Source organism: Dermochelys coriacea, chromosome 8, assembly GCF_009764565.3.
Source record: "Dermochelys coriacea isolate rDerCor1 chromosome 8, rDerCor1.pri.v4, whole genome shotgun sequence".
In the NCBI taxonomy this organism is placed as follows: Eukaryota; Metazoa; Chordata; order Testudines; family Dermochelyidae; genus Dermochelys; species Dermochelys coriacea.
Window position 1 is genome coordinate 105,173,599 of NC_050075.1, and position 23,220 is coordinate 105,196,818.

Genomic DNA, 23,220 nt, shown 5'->3' on the forward strand with positions numbered 1-23,220 from the left:
TGAGGAGCTGGGAGTGAGAGGCACTAGGAGCTGAGAGCGAGAATATGGACTGTTGGAGAACTGAGCTGTACAAGCATCATCAGACACCAAGAGGCAGGTCCTATGATGAGGATAAAGAAGGTGTTGGGAGGAGGCCATGGGGAAGTAGCCCAGGGAGTTGTAGCTGTCGCGCAGCTGTTCCAGGAGCCACTTTAGACAGCTGCAATCCACAGGGCCCTGAGCTGCAACCTGGAGTAGAGGGCGGGCCCAGGTTCCCCCCAAACCTCCCAACTCCTGGTCAGACACAGAGGAGTCAACCTGGACTGTGGGTTCACGAAAGTGGCCAAGCTGAGGGCTGCCGTGAAGCTCCAAGGCAAGCAAATCTGCCAATAAGCGCAGGACCCACCAAGGCGAGGAGGACCTTTGTCACGCTGCCCACATCTTGACTTAGTCTCTGGACGAAACAATAATGCTGCCTCTCCCACATCAGGAGATGACTTCAAACCCTTTCAGGATTTGTTTAAAAGAGTAGCTGATTCATTACACATCTCACTGGCTGAGTTACCAGAGACTCAACGTAAGCTGACAGATATATTGCAAGTTTCTCTATCACCCAAGGTAGCACTACCCATAAATGCTGCCATCATGGATCCAGCAAAAGCCATATGGCAGATTCCAGCCACAGCCCAACTTTCTTGTAAGCAATCTGACAAGAAGTACTACGTGCTAGCTAAAGGAGCTGAGTTTTTGTTTACCCACCCTACCCCAAACTCATTGGTGTTAGAGGAAGTTAATCAAAGGGGGAAGCAACATCAGACCAAGACCACTCCCTGTGATAAAGACTGGAAATGCCTAGACCTCTTCGGCAGGAGGCCTATTCATCGGCGACCCTCCAGTTTCGCATAGCAAACTATTCTGCGTTACTGGCCAAGTATACACACAACATTCGTTCTCCAATGTTACCTTTTATTGAGCACATCCCAGCTGACAAAAAAACAATATAAGGCCGATATAGCTGAAGGTTTCCTCATCGCCAGAACAGCCCTGCAGGCTTTTCTGGATTCTGCTGACACAGCGGCACGCTCCATTGTCCCGTCCGTTGTCATGCGGAGGGCTTCATGGCTCCATCTCTCCAGCTTCCTCCAGGAAGTTCAGGCGACTGTAGAGGATTTACCTTTTGCGGGGCAAAAATTGTTTGCAGAGAGCACAGATGTCTCCTTACACACCTTGAAGGACTCCCGTGCGACACTAAAGGCTCTCGAAATCTATATTCCTGCAAACAAAAAGAAACGGCAGATTCTATAACCAACTATTCTGCCCTGCCCCAAACACCCAGCCTCAAAGACGTTAGGACCAACACCGCAAGCAGCCCCAGACGAGACGCCATCCGACACAGGAGCAGTCGTCTAAGTCTCAGCCACCCATTTCTAGTCAAGTTTTGCAGTGTTGGTCGAGGACACGAGAACCCCACGTTCTCCAATTCTAGTCACCTCTTATTTCCAGCCCATTTGAGGCCCGCCTTACACCCTTTTACCCAGTCTGGAGAACCATCACCTCAGACAAATGGGTTCTGGAAATTATACAGAAAGGCTATTCCATCCCCTTTCTTTCTGTTTCACCTACCCACCCCCCTTCCCCATCCCTCTTCAGCGACCCATCTCACAAGTACCTATTACTGCAGGAAACAAACCATCTCCTGCAGTTAAGTGCTATGGAACCAGTACCGGTTCAGCACAGGGGTCGGGGGTTTTACTCACATTACTTCCTCACTCCGAAGAAAACAGGCAGATGGAGGCCCATTCTGGACTTGCACAAACTGAACAGGTTCGTGAAAACGCAGCGCTTAAGATGGTAACCCTAGCAACCATAATTCTGGCTTTGGAGAAAGGAGATTGACTCTCGGCCCTCGACCCACAGGACACTTACTTTCATGTCACTATCCACCTGGCACACAGGAGATTTCTACGATTCACTCTGGGCAACCTATTGGACTACCAATACAAGGTACTTCCTTTTGGTCTCTCCATGGCTGCAAGGGTATTTTCCAAAGTACTGGCCATTACAGTAACACACCTTCACAAGCAGGGTGTGACCACATTCCCCTATATAGACAACTGCTTGCTAAAAGCACCAACATAAGATGAGACAGTCCAGGCTATTCACAACACTCTAACCTTATTTACAAACCTAAGGTTACAAACCAACCTACAGAAAGCCACCCTGACCCAAACCCCACAACTAGACTTTATAGGGGCACACCTCGACTGTGTCACGGCATCATCATGGCTACCCCAACCACCGTTTCTTGCCTTTAACCCTAACCATAACAGTAAGACACAGCCCACAATCGTCCGCCAGAACGTTCCTACAACTTCTCGGACACATGTCAGCTACCACATTTGTTGTGAAACATGCCAGGCTGCATATGAGATCTACAAACCTGGCTACACACTGTCTACATTCCTCACAGAGACTCAATCAACAGACGCCCAGCAGAGTGAAAGACTCGCTCACGTGGTGGACAAAACAAAGGTCTGCTCAGGCATTCCCTTCCAGAGGGAAACCCCATCAGTCACTGTCACCACGGATGCACTTGTGGTAGGATATGAGGGTGACGCTTGGCCGACATCATCATCCAGGGCCGATGGTCCCTAGAGGAGTCAAGTCTCCACATAAATCTACTGGAGCTCTGAGTAGTTCAAAACACCTTCCATCACTTTCTCCCCCGATCCGCAAGAAAACTGTCTAGATTCTCACAGACAATTTGGTGACTATGTTTTGTATAAATCGCCAACGAGGGGCCTAATCCTACCTGCTCTGCACAGAAGCAGTTCACCTCTGCAATAGTGCATGTCCAACAACATACACATCACTGCATCCTACCTACCTGGAAACCAGAATGCCACAGCAGACGACCTCAGCAGGAACTTCTCATGGACGCACTAGTGGGAACTAGACCTACAAATTCTGCAAATTGTATTCCGACAATGGGAATTCCCCCAATAGACTTTTTTGTCACAACCCACAATGCCAAATGCCCACAATACTGCTCCCGAGTGAAACTGGGACAAAACTCTTTGGGAGGCCCCATTCCTGTACGCCTTCCCCCTGATCCCCCTATTGAGTCATGTCCTACATGTGTCAGATTACGAACCCTTCCCCTCCTTCACCTACTGACCCAGGACAGAGGACGCCTCCATCACCCCAAAATTCCAACACTTCGTCTTAAGGCCTGGCTAATCCAGGGATGACAGAACTCGAAACATGCTGCTCCAAGAAGGTCCAAGACATTCTACTTAACAGCCGACATCTCTCCACACGAAAAACGTATGCACACAAGTGGAAAAGATTCTCCGTCTGGTGCTGAAACAAGCAAATCATTCCACAATCGACCCCATTACCCACTATGCTTGATTACATATTGACACTAAAAACATCAAGCCTGTCAACTAGGTCACTGAGAGTACATTTGTCAGTCATCACCACCTTTCACAACAAGGTGGATGGACTCACTGTTTTCACCCATCCACTGACTAAGCACTTTCTCAAGGGTATAGAGAACACTTATCCCACATTAAGGGACCAGACCCCTATGTGGGACCTCAACCTTGTTCAACGTTCCCCCGATGGGCAAACCCTTTGAACCGCTATTGATCTGCTCATTCCTACACTTAACCATGAAGGTCACCTTTTTAGTAGCTATCCCATCAGCATGAAGGGTGGGAAAGTTGGGTGCCCTAATGGCACACCCATCTTATACCACATTCCTCAAGGACAAAGTCATCCTACACCCACGCCCTAAATTCATATCCAAGGTCGCCTCCTCCTTCCGTCTCAACGAACCCATTTACTTACCTGTATTCTTTCCCAAGCCGTACGCCAATAACAGGGATGTGTTTCTTCGTACGCTAGACATCCACAGAGCACTGGCGTTCTATGAAGAGAGAACAAACGTTCAGACAATCGTCCAGACTATTCGTATCCACAACAGAATGATCAAGAGGCCAAACCATTTCCAAACAGAGACTTTCTAAATGGATCTCTAATTGTATCCAAATATGTTACCAAAATTACAATCTGCAAGTTCCTTTTGGACTTCACACATACTCCACTAGAGCTATGTCTACATCCATAGCCTTTCTCAAACATGTACCCGTCACTGCCATTTGTAAAGCTGCTACATAGGCATCGCCCCATACTTTCACCAAACATTATGCCCTGGAACAGCAGTCAGCTGCAGGCGCTCACTTTGAACAACCATCTCCAAGAACCTCAGTTACAGCACAAGCTGCTTTGCCAACCCAGCAGCTAAATTTCAGGCTCTAGGCTTATCAGGAACCCATTAGCCAGAGGTAGATACCAAATACAACAGGGTAGAAGGATAGCAGTTTAGTAAGAATTCCAGCCAGTGGAGGAAGATGCTGGGTTTCTCACCAGTGACATGGCTTCTTAGATGAATTATTGTGTTGTTCCAAGGAAAGGTTTGAGCTGTTGTGTACAGTACTCAAATCCTAAAGGTGATACCTCCGTAGAACTTAGTCTGAAGTAAAGAAGAGGGGATGCACTGAGCATTCCAGAGGGATTAGTGAGTTCACCTCAAACCAATTCCATCCATCCTGGGTAGTTTTGCAGGCTCGACAAGCCCCCTTCTCCTGATTAGCTGAGTCAAAGGCTCACAATTCTGTAGAGCTCTTGGTACTGATCTCAATCATACAGACTTCTGAAGCCTGCTAATGAGTAGCTGAGGCATTGCAGGGGAGTGACTAGATTTTGTTATGAACAACTGTAATTATAACTTCTAGGGGGACAGAAAGGGGGCAACAGGGCCAGGCTCTTGCATGCTTTTCCTTGTGTTTGGAGTGTTATCTTCAGGCCCTCAAACTTTTGCAAACAATGTGTTAAATGTAGCAGAGGGCAATGAATCATGACATTGGACATCTACAGGGGAGCTCAACCAGTATAGCTCTGAGTAGCAGACTGCCGGAGACATTGAGGGGGTTTGTAAGGGAAGGGTTGGATTCCTGTTGATCTCTCATACATTCAGCAATGTGTAAAGGAATCTGAGGCCATGTCAGCTCCATGAAGGTTTTCCCTTGGTGCATTCTCATTGCCAGCAGGTAACTTTTTTTGTTACTGTATGTTCTTCTCTGCACTTCCACGCTCCCTCTGCAGCTCAACTGCTGAAGTGACCCTTTAACTCAGTTAATTGTTCTATTTAATCTCCTTGGCTTTGAAAACAGGTTCAGTGTGTTGTGCATTGCTGTAGGCTACTGCAGACCAAGGGACCTACAGCTGCCCACATAAAGGCACTAGGAACTTCTAAATAAAAACTGCTTCTTGGCTCTGCATACTTCACTAGGGGAGCTAACAGCCTCTGGGTTATAGGGGAGGTTAAAGGCCTGATGGAAAAAAGGGAAGTCTTGGTTGGATCATTTATAAATATCTAATGATCAAGTCTATTCCCTTTAAAACAAGGACGGGAAGCCTAACTCCTCCCTCTCATCACATCTCCCCACTAGCTCGGTATGTCAGCAAGTGCCATGGTGCAGAGATGGTCACTGCACTCCCCTCTCCTTTATAAAGAGTCTCGATGTCTGCCTGCTGGAGAACAGCACTTCTGTGCCCCTTACTAATCACGTCAAGTACTGTTTATGATGCAGTACTTAAAGAAGCTGAAAGAAAAGGAGGACTTGTGGCACTTTAGAGACTAACAAATTTATTGGAGCCTAAGCTTTCATGAGCTACAGCTCACTTCATCGGATGCATTAAAGTGAGCTGTAGCTCACGAAAGCTTATGCTCTAATAAATTTGTTAGTCTCTAAGGTGCCACAAGTCCTCCTTTTCTTTTGTGAATACAGACTAACATGGCTGCTACTCTGAAACCTGTCATTAAAGAAGCTGAGGTCTAAAGAAATGAGACATTGATAGCTGGGGATTTTGTTCCAGCTGCGTCTCTTTCACTATGCGAGCTTTACAAAACGTTGCTCTTCTCCTGGGCTAGGGCACGTCATTTGTGTGGCTGGGTAAGAACTAAGTTTTCATCATTAAAAACACGGAAACTGGTAACGTCTCATGACCTTTCTTGCCAAGTTGCACTAGGCTATGGGAAATTCAGTGCACTGCATTGGAGTCGGCAAGGTAGCCTGGGTGTAACAGAATGTGTCGTTTGGTGTCGTTCCATGCAGTGGGTGCTCTGCCAAAATATTCTTGTGATGCTTGTTTCAGGGCGGGGGGTCCTCTTCTTGGGAATCTGGTTCAGTCACATCCAGGCCTTGGCAGGATCACTCACCTTCGTGAGCCGCTTGCATTAAGAGGAACCGCGCTGTGTCCCTCAAGCTCCTGCTAAGGTGGCCCCTTAGGCTGGGCCAAGGTTTTATTAAACTTTCTCTTCTGTACTTTTGTTTTGGGATCCCCAAAGGCTGCACTGTCTGTGCACCTGCCTGGGCAGCCCTTCTACCCAACAAGCAGGGACGGTTTTCTCATTTCAGGGCGTGTCTGGGTTTTGTTGACAATGCAGCAGGCATCATCCTCTCACTCCCAGCTTCTGCCAGGCTGTCCGTTCTTTAAGAGAAAGCCCTTGAATGGCAGTTTCCCCATAAAGAGTCCTTAAAAGATGGCTTAGTGGGGCTTGTTGCTCCGTGTATCTGTCCCTCTCTCCTGTGTTGCTCTGACGGTCAAACCAGCTCATCTCCCTTTGATGCTAGGAACCTCTTGTTCTGCCCGTGACCGTGTTACCAATGGCTGCCTGGCCAAACACAAACAGGCCACAGCCATGGTAATATTCCTGTTGCTAACAGGCTCGGCTCTTCAGCTTCTGTCCCTTCCCCCTTCACACTGCTGGGCTGGCACTACCCCCGCTTACCAGTCTAGCAACTGCAGCTCACAGCCCTGAAGCCAGAGCTCGGCCGTACCCGCATGGGACCCTTACAGCCAACTCGGCTGCAGAACAGGTCAGTCCTTGATTGAATCGCAATCTCACTGTAGCCATGTGGCCGATGAGTCTCTGCCCCTGAACTTGGGGGCTTGGTAGAAGGCGTTGGCAGGCAGCTGTGCTCCATGCTAGGGCACGAATGGGCTGGTCTCCCCCACTCCCAGCCTGATGCAGCAAGACCAAAAAATAAGGGGGAGGGGGTAGTTGTCCCATCCCTCCCCCACCCTCAGGAAATTGGACAGCAGGAGAGCAGGTTCATTAGACACCTAGGAAACCTGCAGCCCTATAAATGTTAATTTGCCCCAGTTGCTGGAGCTTCCTGGGCAAGGACATGGCTGCAGCATCTAACCGGGGAGAGGGAAGCTTGGTCTCTCCCCTACCCCCAAACTGGGGAGTGTCCCTAGTAACTTTATTTCTGTTTTGTCCCTGTGTGTGTCTATCTCCTTAGGGGCTCTCTTTATACCCTGGTGCCCCCCATCTCAGGCAGTGAGGTCTGGTGGACTGAGCTTGGGGCTAGGAGCCAGGCTCACGCAAGCTCTAATCCCAGTGCTGACACCAACTCCCATTGTGATCCCTTGGTTTCTCTGTGCCTCTATTTCCTCATCCTTAAAATGGGGATAATAATTAGAGCAGGTTGGGAAATTATGATGACACTGAGCTGCATCTTGTTGGGGAGGGTTAGCGAGTTACCTTGAGGAGGGAAACAGCCATCTAAAGGCTCATCATCTGTTTACCTGACTCTGCTCCAGGGTTAGGTGTTTGGAGCAACTGTGACCAGCGGACCTGGGGGAAACCCCCCTTAGGAGAATCAGGCACTTTGGGGCCCCTGCTCCCATGCAGCATGACGGATGTGAGGATTTTCTGCTGCCCAAGCTGCGACATGGGCTTCCACTCCAAGCATCTGCTGGACAAGCATGTGGAGAAGTTCTGCATTGGCAAGCAGGCACCAGGCGGCTCCTCTTCTCTTAATGCCAGACACCAGGAGCAGCATGGCCTGCTGGGGAGAAAGGTGCCCCAGAACACAGAGACTCCAGACCACACGGTAATCTAAGCCCTTTCCTGCATCAAGGGCTGGTCTACAGGGACGTGTGGCTAACCGGCCACCACTCCTAGGGCAGACTCTGACTGCTGCCTCGTGTGGGAACACTGGGTTGCCCTGCCAGCAATGCTGCTCATTGCCTCCCTACTGCTAGCTAGACCCCAGAAATATGGCAAAGAAGTGCCTTGGAGGGAGTGTTGGGAGGTTTTATTCCCAACATGCAGCATGGGAAATGTCTTTGGAGCAGGCCCCAAGCATGAAAAGGAAGGTTCCCAAGTCCCTTTCTCAGCATGGTGCACCCAGCTGGACTGGGCTTCTTCATCATAGATTTCACTTACCACTTCGTTTGTTTCTTTCCAGCGGGCTTCTCCTCTCCCTGCTCCCCCCCCCCCTCGTTTTTTTTTTCTCCTCTGCTTTAAGATGTAGAAAGAAGCCAGAATAGAATTTTCTTTTAAGCATGTTTTCCTTAGAAATATCAGGAACGGTAAGTCTTTCCTTCCCTGTCGTGCTGGAGAACATCTTGGCTGATGCAGAGAAGTGGACTGGGAACTCTCTTAGCCCTAAACCGAAAGACAGGAGGTGCTGAATCCTTAGACTTTTGTCTGCTAGATGTTTGAGTTAAATAGGAGTTAACAAACCCAAAGAGCTTGAAACAATCTGGCTAAAATGCTCTCGTCCTCTGTCAGGTTCTCCTTTCTCAGAAATCCTGCTGTCATAAACCCCGTCATCCATAGAGGTTTCCAGGGCAGAAGAGACCTGAAATTCTAATGTACAAAGCAAGCAGAAAAAAACACACACTTCTGGAAAGGGGTGGGATCTTCATACATTAGGGAACAAACCCCCAAACCTTGGGGATAAATCATAATGAACCAAAAAAGGGCACACGCTCAGTTGTTTTTTCAGGTAATTTTTCATCTTGATTTAATTCTACCAGTTCTGGAGCATTGGTTTCTCTCATCTGTTTAGAATCCCAACTATACATATAAAATGATGGGGTCTAAATTAGCTGTTACCACTCAAGAAATAGATCTTGGAGTCATTGTGGACGGTTCTCTGAAAACCTCCGCTCCGTGTGCAGCGAAAAAAAGCAAACAGAATGTTGGAAATCATTAGGAAAAGGATAGATAAGACAGAAAACATCATATTGCCTCTATATAAATCCATGGTACGTCCACACCTTGAATACTGCGTGCACATATGGTCACACCATCTCAAAAAAGATCTACTGGAATTGGAAAAGGTTCAGAAAAGGGCAACAAAAATTATTAGGGGTATGGAACAGCTTCCATGTTAGGAGAGATTAATAAGATTGGGACTTTTCAGGTTGGAAAAGAGATGACTAAGGGGTGGATGTCATAGAGGTCTATAAAATCATGACTGGTGTGGAGAAAATAAATAAGGCAGTGTTGTTTACTCCTTCTCATAACACACAAATTAGGAGTCACCAAACGAAATTAATAGGCAGCAGGTTTAAAACAAACACAAAGCAAGTATTTCTTCACACAATGCACAGTCAACCTGTGGAACTCTTTGCCAGAGGATGTTGTGAAAGCCCAAGACTATAACAGGGTTCAAAAAATAATTGAGTAAGTTCATGGAGGATAGGTCCATCAATGGCTATTCAGGATGGGCAGGGATGGTGTCCCTAGCCTCTGTTTGCCAGAAGCTGGGAATGGGCAACAGGGGATGGATCACTTGATGATTCCCTGTTCTGTTCATTCTCTCTGGGGCACCTGGCACTGGCCACTGTTAGAAGACAGGAGACTGGGCTAGATGGGCCATCTGAACATTCTTATGTTCTTAATGTAATCGGGCTGCCTCACTGTATGTATGTACAGTCCCTAGCACAATGGGGGGACCCCACCCAGCCCGGGACCTCTGGGAGAGGGTTTCCTCCCATCCCCTCAGTGTGTTCTCTCTCCCCTGCTGAGGGGATGGTGCATTCACCAGCAGGCAGCCTGTGGAGGCCCTGTATTGCACCCAGCACTTGGGAAGAGAGAGAAGCTCTCTTCAGCTCAGCACTTGGCAGTGGGTGTGAACCCTGGCACGAACCAGCCTTGGAAAGTGCTGTTCACTCCCCAACGGAAACCTAGTGTTGCACCAGGCTTGTCTGCTGAGTTGCTAGGAGATGGCAGCATGTAAGCGAACGAGTGGGTAATCCAGCCCTGCCCCCTCCCAGTCCATTCCCCAAAGCCTCCTGCATTTGAATTCCACAGGCTGGGTGCGACAAATAAGCCGGACAGACTCCAGAAGGGATCTGGATGCAAATAATCCCTCTCCCCTCTGATTCCGTTGTAATAGCTTATATTTCTACAGAGCTTTCCCTCCTGAAGTGCTCTATAGCTGTGTGAAAATGCAGCCACCTCTGGGGTGGCGAGTGGTGGCTAAATAGTACGTGCTGCCAAAATTTAACACTCCTCTCCAGACACTGTTCTCACTGCAGCAGGTACCCCATGGGCTCTGTAATGTCCCTGCCAGGCAGACAGCAACAAGATTCAGAGCTGTGGTGTGCTCAGGTACCTTGCTGGGCACAATGAAAGAACCTAAACAAGCTGTAGAATTACCACCTCCATTGCCCAGATAAGGCTGGTCACAGCCCCACAGGCTGAGAGGTGCTGGTAGAGAGACAGACGGGTCTAGTGGTCCGAGCGTTGAGCCGTGAGCTCTGTAGATCTATCTGTCTCACTGGGTTTTTATGCTGGCACCCATCACTATAGGAATTGGATGCTGCTTAAATTCTAATCCCGGCTCTGACACTGACTGGTTCTGTGGACTTGGATGACTCACTTACCTGCTCTGTGCCTCAGTTTCCCCCACCTGTGAGGCAGGGATAATGGTAGTTGCTCACCTCATTGTGGGGCTTTGAGACTTGATGAATGTTCACAGGGGGCTTGGAAGATGCTCTATGTTCTTGTGAGAGGCTGATTCCAGCACCTCATCCCTGCCACCCAGTCCCATCACCAGAGCTTTCCCCATACAGCTTCCACTTCCTGCTGCGAACAGTGTATCCCAGCACAGGAGGACATATGGCTATCACTTGAAGATTCAGCCGTCCCTTGTCCTGGAGGGCCACTTGGGGGCATATAGATATTGCAGAGGGGGATTAACCAGGGGTGTTGCATTTTTGGGAGGAGCCCTGGCTGGTGGGGTGGGGCAGGTAATCAGATTTAGCTATTTTGCCCCAGCTCTGGGCTAAAGCAGCAGTCCCTTTAGGTGAGAACGGGGATCATCCTCACATGCAGCTGGGCACGCGGAAATGAAGCTAGAGATTTCCAAAGCAGTGGAAGGCAGCGGTTCTCAGACCATGGTGCATGTATTCCTTGCCTGAAATCCTGGCCCTATTGATGTCCGCTGCAAAACTCCTCATTGACTGCAGGGGGCCAGGCCCTCACCCCTGGTGTAGGGACTGCATTCAGATGGCACAAGGTATGGTTTAAAGCAGCGGTTCTCAACCAGGGGTCCAGGGCCCTCTAGGGGTCTGCGAGCTGGTTTCGGGGGGCCGCCAAGCAGAGCCAGTGTCAGACTTGCTGGGGCCCAGGGCAGAAAGTTGAAGCCTCGGCAGTGTGGCGACCCTGAGCCCCACCGGTGGCTGAAGCTGAAGCCTGAGCAACTTAGCTTTGTGGGGGCCCTGTGGCCTGGGTCCCCAGGCAGTTGCCTTGCTTGCTACCCCCTAATGCCAGCCCTAGATTTTATATGCAGATAAACAGTTGTTGTAGCACAGGTGGGCCGTGGAGGTTTTTATAGCATTTTTTTGCAGGTGGGGACTCGGAAAGAAAAAGGGTGAGAATCCCTGGTTTGAAGTACAGTGTCAGTAAGAATCCATCACTGCTGCACGGATCCAAGTCTTGGAGGTGATAGACCCAGCTTTTTGGCACGGTGCAGGGGTTCCCCAGGTCTGAGTCTGAGGCCTGCTGCTCCAGGCGATGTAGCTCTGTCCACCCCCCACATTAATGGGCCCATGTGTTTGTCGCTCACCCGTGCTGTGGTCCTTTGCTTCTTGGTCAAGCGGCGGCCGCTGAGCGACGCGCGGGTGAGGAGAGTCCATCTGGGGCAGCAGCAGCAGGACTTCCTGAGCGACCGTGAGAGGAACCTTCTCGGAGGCTATGAGCTTAAAGGGAGCCCCTTAGAGAACCAGGCCTTGGGGAAGCTGGCTGAGGAGGTACTGAGTGCAAGCGATGGTGACAGTTGTGCTGGAATTCAGAGTTCCCTGCTTCTTTACATTGGGTCCTCACCCTCCGCTATTCCCAACCGTGGCTCCTCCGTGCAGCCCATAGATCCCCATTTCAAGGACCCATAGACAGAATCAGGAAATGGGATACGGACGCTTCTGGCAATGGAGCATCCTGTATGAGGGTGAGGGAGGCTGCTGCCCCTTTCCACACGCTCCTGCGATGCATATCTGAGTCCCGTGCATTTCAAGGGCTGTTAAAAAGCAAGGCACTGAGGGGAGAGTTTCACCCCGCCGGGCACGAACCCAGGAGTCCCCATTGCTGCTTTACATGCCACAGCACCAGGTGAATGTGGGAGTGACCCTTTGCGTTTCCTGTGCTGTCTGCTGGATAATATCATGAAAGGACACCATGTGTGTAAAACTAAATTAGCTCTTTATTAAGAGCACTATTTATAGAGGTGCTGCAACTGTAACGAGTATATTCCAGCCATGTGCACGCAGACTCACGGCCTGGTGCTTTCTTCAAACTCTTCCCTTCTGCAACCTGTGCTCCTTCTGCTGAGTTCCATGCAGGTTGCTACACTTTGTGTCCATAAGTGTGGCCCTGGCTTCTTAGCTGATATATTTTGGGGTTCCGGGAAAATCATGGGGTGATTTGAAAAGCTAGCAAAAGACCCATGATATTTCTAGGGACATGAGATAACAGTGGGCGGTGCGTGTGTGGTGCAAGATTCAGTCACTCATTTTGTACCTTTAAAGGGTCTTCAGGGTTAGCTGAGTTAATTCTGTCACCAGAACCTTTGAAGGGATTTAATGCATCAGCAACCCCTAGCTACCTCTGGGTCCTTGTCCTAGCTTTTATATTGTGCTGATACAGAAGGAGGGAATGTCTGTCAGGACATGATCACTTCTCTTTCTTTTAACAGTTCCACAAACTGAGGATGTCTCTGGAGGACACTGTCCCTACTCTCCAACCCTTAAAGCCAGAGGTAAAACCAAGCGAGGGAAACTCTGTAATTTGAGAAATATGCAGGGAATGGGAGGCAATTAGAACCCGTGCAGACGAGGGTGGAACACCTTGGACACTGGGATACAGAGAGAAGTCTTGGTCACTGGGTCAGATCCTGCTCAGGTCTGCAGAGGGCTGAAGTCACTCCTGTTGCTAGAGCAACTGTACATATGTATCTAGTTAAAAGATAGGGGGACAGTAGATGTGGATCATAAATACATACCACCATCCTGGGTTTTGTAGCCCCAACAGCCTTCTCTCAGTGGGTGGTGCTGAAGCCACTCTAGGGTGTGAGAGAGAGGAGGTTATTGGCAGGGCAAAGCTTTCGACTTTAAGAAAATCCCCAGGTGGTGAGAGTTGGCAACTCTGCAAACTTAACGAGACCCACAGGTAGCTAGAACTGCCCCAGTGTGTCCTGTCTTGCCTTGTTAGCTGAAAGGATGAGCATCGTGCTGAACCCTGACACTACTGGCTCAGCATGGAGAGCAGTTCCAGAGCTGGGACCCCCATCCCCGCCTCACTCCCAGCCTCCTCCTGTCTAAATCTGGGCCTCTAACCCGGTGCCTGACTCACTACATGTGAACTGGGCAGACAGCACGTCTGTCGCCCCTCCCTGGCTGAGCCAGTCAAGGGCTTTCTGAGCTTGTCCAGAATGGGGTTGTCCTCAGCACCCCATGGGCTCCTCCACCCTTGCATGGAGTTTGACTAGAACTGGCTCTCGTGGTGTTGTGCTTTTTGCTCCTGTGGGCTTCGCTTGTCCTCCAGGAGGACGCCAGCCGTCAGATTTCCCGCCAGCAGGGGTACAGGGAGCGGCTGCAAGAGATAGCAAAGGCGCACGAGCACCAGGTGGCTGATATCCAGGCCAGGAACCAGCATCTGGAGCAGCAGGGAGAGGGTAGGAGGAGGGGAGCATGCATGATGCCCCTACGCTGAATTCTCTCCCCTTCATACTTGTTTCCATTAGCAGTGGGGCAGCAAGTCTGGAGTATCCCGGGAGTCAGGCGAATGCAGACAGGCAGCCTTGACACTGTACATGGGCTGACGTATGGTTCCCAGTGGCCTGGGCATCCCAAAGAAGAGGGGGATGTTGCTAAATGGATGGGAGAAGCTCACACCCACTGGTTAGGGTCACACACCCCAGCTGGGTCTCCAGCAACCAGAGCTGCCTTCAGCCTCCTGGGATGTGCTGGAGGGAGATCCAGATCCAGTCAGGTGGGAGGCAGGGAGACCGGACTGTGTTTGTGATGTGACCTGGCAGAGGGGCGGGGATCCTGGTGGACCGACTGGAGTCTTGTGCAGTGAGGCTATCCCTGTGTGTCCTGCAGAAATCCGCAGGCGCCTGTCGGAGCTGGCCATCAGCAATTCTTCCACCACGTACATCGAGCAGCTGTTGCTGGAGCTGAAGGCCCAGGAGGGGAAGAACCAGCTGGCGCTGGATGCTCTGAGAGACCAGATTGGGCTTATGCAGGCTGCAGCCTCGAGGTGAGGACCCAGCAACCCCCCAGCCTAGTGTGGGGGCAGCATGGCGCTGCTGTGCAGCTGGGGCAGCCCCCCACCACGCCCTGCTCTTCGGTCTCTTGATCCCCGGGCCTGGCAGGAGGTGTCTCTCTCTCTCTTCCCGGTGGAAGGAAGAGCTTGTGCTACTACCACGTGGATAGGCAGGAGTTCAGTGGAAGGAGGATACCACTACAGAAGGGACCCAGCTCAGGTGACCAGTCAGCAAATGTGAAAAATCGGGACAGGGGCTGGGGGGTAATAGGAGCCTATATAAGAAAAAGGCCCCAAAATTGGGACGTCCCTATAAAATTGGGACATCTGGTCACTCTAGACCCAGCCCGTGGAGAGGCTGGGAGGGGAGTGGGGCTGATGCTGTGATCTGTCAGCACAGTCTCGCACACAGACCCCCTGGGAGCTGACCGGGCCCCAGGATGCTCCATAGAGTTAAACAGCGCAGGAGCAGGGACGGTCACAAGTCGAACTAAGTTCCAGAGAGCAGGCGCACAGACCTCATGGGCCCAGTCTCCAGACTTGAATGCTGATGGTGGGTGCCTGGATCCCTGGACGCTCCCTGGGCCCTGAGGCGCCTGAAGAGCTGTGTGAGGTGTTGGTCTGAGCCCGGCTGTGGAGTTAGGGGCTCTCCATGGCAAATGAGGGGAGCTCTCAGGCACAAGGCTGAAAGTAGAAGGGGAGGGGGCCTCACCCTCCAGCTGGGATCTGAAAATACATGGAGAGGGACACACGGGGGCTGCTCCAGCCAGTGGGAGCTGCGGAGGAGATGGCCTTGGGCCTGCATGTGAAGGGACAGGTGCCAACTGAGGTCAAAGCTAATGATAATACAGACGGGGAGGGAGGTGTCTCTAGGCCATGCTGGCTTCCTCTCTCCTGTCCGCCAAAGACTCTGAGATAATCCCAGGGACCTTTGGGCTCCATCGTGTTTCCTGTCTCAGGGCAGCTCCTGCCATAGGTTTGATTTAGCAGATGAAGCACAGGGGCCAGAGGGGAAATGCTGATGGGGAGCGGCAACCCAGGTAGATCTCACTCCCCGCCCTGCTTTGGTTCCATTTTCAGAAGCAGGCTGGAGCCAGACAGCCGTACCAACACAGCCAAGGCCGCGGGGAAGGCCGGCGGGAAGGTCTCCATCAGTCTCATCCCGTTCCCTCCGGCTGCCGGGCCCCTCTCCTCGGAAATAAGGTGGATGCCAACAGATGAGCCTTGTGTTGTGCTCCTGATCTCCGAGCAGCTGGGAGCTCTGCCCCAAGAACTCCTTGTGCCCAGCTTTGTGAGCGTTCTCCTGGGTGCCGTGCATGCTGAGGTTGCGGTACCCTGGGGGCAGTGTGGGGAGAGCTGGAATCCATCAGATCACAGCCCAGATCGCACAAGCCCCACTGCCAGGGTCTCCACTGAAGCAGTGGGGGCCCAGGCTGACACTGCACTTCCGTAACTGGGGAGACCCTGGTGCAGTTAAATGGGGCCGCTCCTGCTGTGGATCTCAGGATGGAGAGATGGAGATGGCCTTCTAGGTCCCGTCTAGCCCAGCATCTCGGGGCCAGGCTGGATTGGCCCTTAGACCCTCCAGCTTAACAGCTCTCCACTAGGACTGTGTTAGGCCTGGGGTGGGGGTGCACATGAGGTTCAGTCACCCCTGGCTTCCCCGGCTGAGAGAGGCTCCCTCAGACGTAGGCTGCCAGGAGCCTGATTCCATTCTGCTTCCCCTCAGAACCCTGCAACTGGCCTACCTGCAGGGTGGAGGGAGCAACCCTGCCGTTCTGGCGCAGATGTACGACCTGCAGGTGGAGGCCACGGCGCTGGAGAGGGCGGCTGGGAGGCAGGAACACAAGGAGCGGAAGAAAAGTAAGTCCCTCCTGCCCCTCCTCCAGGGATCCCTGGGGGTGGGGGTTGTTCCAGGTGTCTAGGAGCCTGGGATTAGCACCCTCAGGTGCAGCATTAATGTCACAGTGCACCAGAACAGCTGCAAAGCACTAACCTCCGAGGCCGCCGCACTCCTACCCTGCATGCAACAGGCCCCATAAAGACAAGGACGTGGGTCTGAGTTCGAATCCTCCCAGCTGGCCCCTGGCAGTGGAAGGTGCAAGTCCCTCCTGCTCTCTCCCTGCCCCCGGCACAGCTCTTCCCATGCGTAACTGTGAGTGCCTCCACTTGCTGTGATTGCAGAACATCGGGGCCTGGACCCAGAGCTGCTGGCTGTGGAGCTGGAGAATCAGCGGCTGGAGGACGAGCTCTTTAAGCTGAAGATGCAGAAAGATAAGAGGAGGGCAGGTGACGGTAAGCAGGGCACGTCCAGCCTCTCTCCGCAGCATGGAGCACGTGGCCCAGAGGGATCCCTGAGAGAGCCTGAACGGGGCTGGCTGTTGGTGGCATCACAGCGGCTGCAGTGCAGTGGGGTGTGGGGTACCTTTGCGAGAGGGCAGCAGTCACCTCCGTGATACTGTGGCTAAGAGCTGCCAGGTCACGCTGCATCTCAGCCTCCATCCAGAGGCCACAGCAGGCTGCACAGCTAGAGTGATCTAGTTCAGCTCTGTTTCCAGGACAGTACCAATCCCAGGGTGTCCTGGAAACGTGCTGCCCTTTCCCCTGGGCTGTCAGCCAGCCCTCTGCACCGTTCTGACACCTGCCCGGGCTTGGCCTGGTGTGGTCTGTGTCCCCCTCCCTTGGTGGCTGCGGGTATATATGTAAATACACTAGCCATCACTTCCGAACATGACACCAACCTGCCCCTTGCCAGGGGCCCAGGATTCAGCACCCAGCTGAGTGAGGGTGTTCTGGTCGCCACTGCTACATTCCTTGTGTGGTGCCGGCATTGATGCTTTGATACCACAGCGCGCTGTGGGAGGGGGCTGTTAATAATGCATCCTGGGATGCATGTGGTGTCCTCTGCAGACACCACACAGAGGGAAAGAACCTACTACTGCTGCTAGTTATTGGTGTCACTCCCTCAGCTCTAGTGGTGGAGGCCTATGCTTTGGTGCTGAAGGTCAGAGGGTCAGTCCTTGCCAAAGACCCATGGTGGGGGGTCATTAAATAAGCTATGGTCATTATTGCACACTGCTCTTGCTGGCGGGAGCCCCCTGGGCTGCTGCGCATATGGGGCAGTGCCGATGTTTTCCAGTTACACGTCTCATAAAACACCAGCTAAGAGCTAAGTTAATCAACAGCAGCCCTGTCGCGGGAGCTGCTGGCCCAATGGCCCTGTCCAATGCCAGGCGAGGGAGGTGATATTGGTTGCGGTAGGCGCTGTGCTCTCCTGTCTCCTGCCCATCGCCCCTGATGCCAGAACAAGGTGCCAGCTTGTGGGCTGCTCACGACTGTGACAGTGAAGGGAAGCTGTGGCATCTGCAGTAGGGCCGGTGCCTGGCTGGGATGGGTGTCCCTGCGCATACGTTATTGTTTATCTTTCCCTACCCCTGCCGCCCCAGTCACTGTGACATCTGCTCACCGGGTGCGAGGACATGAAGGGTCAGTGATATCCCCGTAGGTCCCTTTCCTTGCACCCCACCCCCGCTCAGTTTCATACATCGCCCTGTCCTTCAGTGGAGAGAACTAAGGGGAGGAAGGACTTGCTGGCCAGAGAGTTGCTGCCTCCTCCATCGAGGAAAGGTGGATGCCAACAGATGAGCCTTGTGTTGTGCTCCTGATCTCCTGCAGCTGGGAGCTCTGCCCCAAGAACTCCTTGTGCCCAGCTTTGTGAGCGTTCTCCTGGGTGCCATGCATGCTGAGGTTGCGGTACCCTGGGGGCAGTGTGGGGAGAGCAGAAATCCATCAGATCACAGCCCAGTGAAGATGAATGTGGAGCCAGCACAGTGAGCGGGGCATCTGGGCTGCCTGCTCCCCTCCCTCCCTTTCCCTGTGGCCAGGTAGACCAGGACCCATTATGGTGCCCTGCGTTCAGGCTGCACGGCTGCTTGGCAGTGCGCCTCCCCTCTGCTTTTTGGCTCCCTTCCCCCAGGCGCTCTGGAGAAAGAGCTGGCGGAGCAGCTGTGGGCGCACACGATGGAGACGGCTCAGCTGCACGCCGAGATCGGGATGCTGAGACGTGGCGCAGAGAGGATGCAGCCCCGACGGGCTGGGAGGAGGTCGCCACCCATGCTCCCGCCGCCAGTGGCCCCGCCCCTGCCTCTGCCAGGCCTGCGAGAGCTCCCCTTCATGGTGAGAGTCCTTTCCCTGGGGATGGGAGGTGGGGCCCACAAGGTCTCCTATTGCCTTGGTAGCTGACTTTTAATGCCTCCAGGAGGCACTTATGGGCTGAAATAATCCAGGATCTGGTCCCCTCCTGGTGTTCCAGTTCCTGACTAAAAAAAGCTCGTGTGCAGACCAGCTCCCAGGTTGTTTCTGCTCTGGCTTCCTGAAGAGCATAACCTCCCAGCCACGTCCAGGTGTACCGGGTCTTCTGACACAGGTTTCAGAGTGGCAGCCGTGTTAGTCTGTATCAGCAAAAAGAACTAGGAGGACTTGTGGCACCTTAGAGACTAACAAATATATTTGAGCATAAGCTTTAAAGTAAAACTATATCCCCATGCTTATTTTCCCCCCTACTGTTACTCACACCTTCTTGTTAGCTGTTGGAAATGGGTCATCCTGATTATCACTACAAAAGGTTTTTTTTTTCTCCTGCTGATAATAGCTCACCTTACCTGATCACTCTCCTTATAGTGGGTATGGTACACCCATTGTTTCATGTTCTCTGTGTGTGTGTGTGTGTGTGTGTATATCTTCCAACTGTATTTTCCACTGTGTGCATCCGATGAAGTGGGTTTTAGCCCATGAAAGCTTATGCTCAAATAAATTTGTTAGTCTCTAAGGTGCCACAAGTACTCCTTTTCTTTTTGTGGGTCTTCTGTTTGGCTCCCAGGTGCCCAGACCCCGGCATGTGCTAATAGTTCCCACGGCGCTTTGAGTGCCCTCTAATGGTAGCTGTAATTACAGTCCTGCTCACTATAGGAAATACTGCCTGGAAAGCATGATCCAAAATCCCTAGCAGAAAGCTGGTTGTGACTGTGCATTCAGAGCACCTGGTGGATGGTTAGCTGTGGACCCCCAGGTGTCTGTCTGTCCTGACACTGACATCTACCCCCAAACCCCACATGTGCACAGCATGCCACTTGTCTCCAGGTCTACACATGGCAGGTTAACATCTGCATGGCCAGAAATGTGACTATGTCATTGTCCAACCCACCCTGCCTGCTCCCTGCGCATCCCTGACCCAAAGATGTTTTCTCCTGCTGCCAGCCCCGCAGAGCCAGTGCAGCTACAGCAAAGCGAGCGGGGTTCTCCTCTCCTTTGGGCTGCATCGCCGTGTCCAGCCACCACGTTTCAATGAGAGAGTCTTCGCTGCTGGGCACCCAGATGCAATGGTGATGGGCGCTGTATGAGCACATCGGTCAGATGGAGACGACGATGCTGGAGCAAGAGAGACTCCAGCTTCTTTTTCAGGGTCGGGGGGGTTTGTGGCAATGAAGGGGTTAGGAAAAGCATCTTTTGATTTGTAACGCTGAGCTGATTGGCTCTGGAATTGCACAGAAGGCTGGGAACTGAGAGTCCCACTTCCACGTGTCATTTTTGTGACTGTAGCCTCAAGTCAGCACTTAATCGTGAGCTTTTAATGTTCAGCAGGTGAGTAGTCCTGCTGACTGCCCGCTAAGTGAGTGTTCAGTGCTTTGCTGAATTGGGGCCCGGAGCGGCACCATCCGAGAAAGAAACCTGCTGCAATGTAGAGGTGCTTTGTCAAAGCAGCCCCAAACTGGTCTATGGGAGACCGTGCAATCGCCTCCCAGGGAGAAGTGGTGACGATCCCGCTAGATCACATACTTAACCAGTCTTTTCCTTCTCTGACCCCGATTCGCCCTGCGGCAGGGCTGGGGCTCTGTGGGCAGCAGATGAGGTCTAGCAGTCACGGCCCAGTGTCTGGCTGAATGGCTGCTCCACGCTGTTGTTTGTGATGCACGGGGGCCAGTCTAGAAGCTCTTCATGCTATTTCTGCCTGTTGCAGGAGCAAATGGGGCCTCAGACCCATCTCAGCAGACACTTGCTGGACCTTCCGGATGCCCTGGGACCTGCTCCGTATGACCCAGCGTACGTGTCTTGTCATTGGCCAGCCACCCCATGTCTCATAATCCTTTGCTGCAATTCCCACTCTGCTTTGTAGGTGGTGTCGTGGGAACTGGCCATCATGAGTTGCCCTGGGGGTTGAGAACATGTTGACCAACTTGCTTCAGCTGGAGAAAGGCAACAGGGCACGAGAGAGCCGGTTCGTGTCTCCCCAGCAAGAACTGTTAACAACCCCCGTTGGAAAACTGCAGCTGCTGCTCTCCACCTCTGGCCTTAGCCCAGCTGTGGGGAGCCAGGCATCAAATGCTTCCTCTGTGTAGTAGGGTCATTGGAACAAGTTCTCTTCAAAGACTGCTGCTGGCAAATGACCCACACTAGCAGGGGGAGCTTCCACCAGATACCCAGGAGCTTTTCACTGCAGTTAACATCTGCCTTCAGAAGTGTGGCCTAGTAGCTAGGGTGCCACTCTGTGCCTCAGTTTCCCCATCTATCGATGCTTGTGCAGTGCAGAAGGTTCTTATCGCCTGTCTCTCTGCCTCCTCTCCCTCCCTCGCAGGGCCGGCTTTGTGATATTCTACGACTTCCTGCTGGGCTTGGACCCTACCTTCTTCCAGATTTGCCTGGTGGCTGGGCTTTACAATAATGGGCAGGAGATGGGCAAGCCAACACCTCTCCCTGTCACTTACTGCCAAATGGGCCAGTCCCCACCATATGTAGTAGATGGGCAGAGAGGCAACTGTGCAATCCTATCAGCTAAACAGCCGGTCCCAAGGTGAGCTGCGTTGGCAACCTGCTACCGCTTTCTTCCTCAATGTATGGAACAAATTTAACCCTCTTCTTCCTGCCCTGCTACACCGGATGTCTTTTTAACGGGTGGTTGGGAACAGCTGGACAAGGAACACTTTCCCTCCATGGACAGCACTGCAAAATCAGCTGGGTGTCATCTGCTTTCCCTTCCCTTGAGGCATCTGGTATTGGTCACTGTTAGAAAAAGCACCCCAGACTGGATGAGCCAGTGGTTTGATCTGCTTCAGCAGATCCTACGTTTCTTTGTACAGCACTGCGCAGCGGGCTACAGCGGGGTGCCCGAACTTCGTCCCACGGGGCACTGCCGCCCTGATGATGGGCTAGGTTAGCATTCCTAGGCAGAGCTGCTAGAATGCCTTTGCTGACCTGGGGCGGGGAGAGAGGGTCTCAGTCCCTGTTTGAGAGCCCCAGCCATGTGTGAAGTGAGCTGATTAATGCTGTTTGGGATGTTGCGGACAACTTCCATTACCCAGAAACGGTTCCCCCACTTGGTAAATGTGTGTGGCACTTTAAGAACCAGTCCCCACCCCGGAGAGCTTACGCTCTGAACCAGGCAACGCACAGAGAGCAGCTCCTCGAAGGGAGGCTGTGGCTGCGGTGAGGAGGAGAGATCTGCCCGCTTCTGTGACACCTCTGTCCATAACTTGGCTTCCCTCGTCCGTGTCTTCCAGAGTCCGGCCCTCAACCTCCATCGCTCTGGTGATGGAGCTGCAGGCCTCTGGGGGCTTCGACGCCTACGGGCAGGAGATCCAGCGCCTGGCCTCTCGGGGATGGGCCAAAATCAACCTTTTTGACCAGCTCCACCAGCTGATCAGCGGGCGATGGAAGATTCTGGTCCGGTTGCTTCCGGTGCGGCCGGGCCTCACAACAGAGCAGCTGAACGGGATCCCTCAGGTGAGCAGAGTCAAGGCTGCTAGGCCTTCCTGAGATCCAGGACACCTGCCCCTCCCGCTCTTTGGGTTGTTCCCTCCTCGTTCTGGGGTGAGGCTCTCGTGCTGTTACCTTCGAGGTCAGTTAGCTATTCGCTTAAAGCTTCAGCAAAATCCCGCCAGCCCTTACTGGGTGCAGCAAGTGTGGAAAAAACAAACACTAGCCCTGTTTTTAAGACAGGGCTAGAGCAAAACATGGTGGACATTGAAATGCAGAACAACCTGGCTACTCCAGGCCTTGCATTGTCCAAAGCCGAGTGATAATACCTCTCCAGTCCCAGACCCACACTCCTGAGACCTGACCTTTGGCTCCTCCCACAGGCTGGCAAGACGGAGCTTTACCTTCGGGTGGTGAATGCGAGAGACGCCGACATGCAGTCGATGGCCGAGATTGACCCTGGCAATGCCACCATGTACCAATACCCTCCCACGGTGAGCAGGAGCCCATGTGCGTTTGATGCCAGCACTGGCTTGTACAGCACCCTGCTTAGCCTAGAGCGGGAAGCTAACACGTGCCCATGGGGGCTCGTCTCCTCAGGCTGGGTTCCTGTGAAGAGTAATAAGTGCTCTGGTCACAAGGTTTGTTGCTGGCCTGCAATGGCGCGTTTTCCTCCTGGATTTCGTTACCCTAGCTCTGCCCGCACGCTGCCCGTTTCTGAGAGGCCCTCGGCTAGCGGCATAGACTCCACCCTGTGTACATGTGCCTCGGGCTCGCTCTCAGGCAGGTGTCGGAGGGTAGACTCGGCGCAAAGCCTCCTGCTATTTGAGGCACAGCAAGGTGCTCTGTCTCCC

At 52.5% G+C, this 23,220-nt stretch overlaps 1 protein-coding gene across 3 annotated transcripts in view; it reads left to right on the forward strand.

Moving 5' to 3' along the window:
* Positions 1-6,767: 6,767 nt before the first annotated feature.
* CCDC17 (coiled-coil domain containing 17) overlaps positions 6,768-23,220 on the forward strand; it is a 49,644-nt gene continuing 33,191 nt past the window's right edge. For all 3 annotated transcript variants that reach the window (XM_043520402.1, XM_043520401.1, XM_043520403.1), the window contains exons 1-14: positions 6,768-6,929; positions 7,660-7,952; positions 11,956-12,108; positions 13,047-13,109; positions 13,895-14,024; positions 14,455-14,611; positions 15,698-15,820; positions 16,347-16,480; positions 16,802-16,912; positions 18,594-18,793; positions 20,634-20,716; positions 21,249-21,464; positions 22,171-22,393; positions 22,750-22,860. In XM_043520402.1, coding sequence (XP_043376337.1) covers positions 7,752-7,952; positions 11,956-12,108; positions 13,047-13,109; positions 13,895-14,024; positions 14,455-14,611; positions 15,698-15,820; positions 16,347-16,480; positions 16,802-16,912; positions 18,594-18,793; positions 20,634-20,716; positions 21,249-21,464; positions 22,171-22,393; positions 22,750-22,860 — 1,905 coding nt within the window. In that variant the 5' untranslated portion in view covers positions 6,768-6,929; positions 7,660-7,751. The remainder of the gene's footprint in view (positions 6,930-7,659; positions 7,953-11,955; positions 12,109-13,046; positions 13,110-13,894; positions 14,025-14,454; positions 14,612-15,697; positions 15,821-16,346; positions 16,481-16,801; positions 16,913-18,593; positions 18,794-20,633; positions 20,717-21,248; positions 21,465-22,170; positions 22,394-22,749; positions 22,861-23,220) is intronic.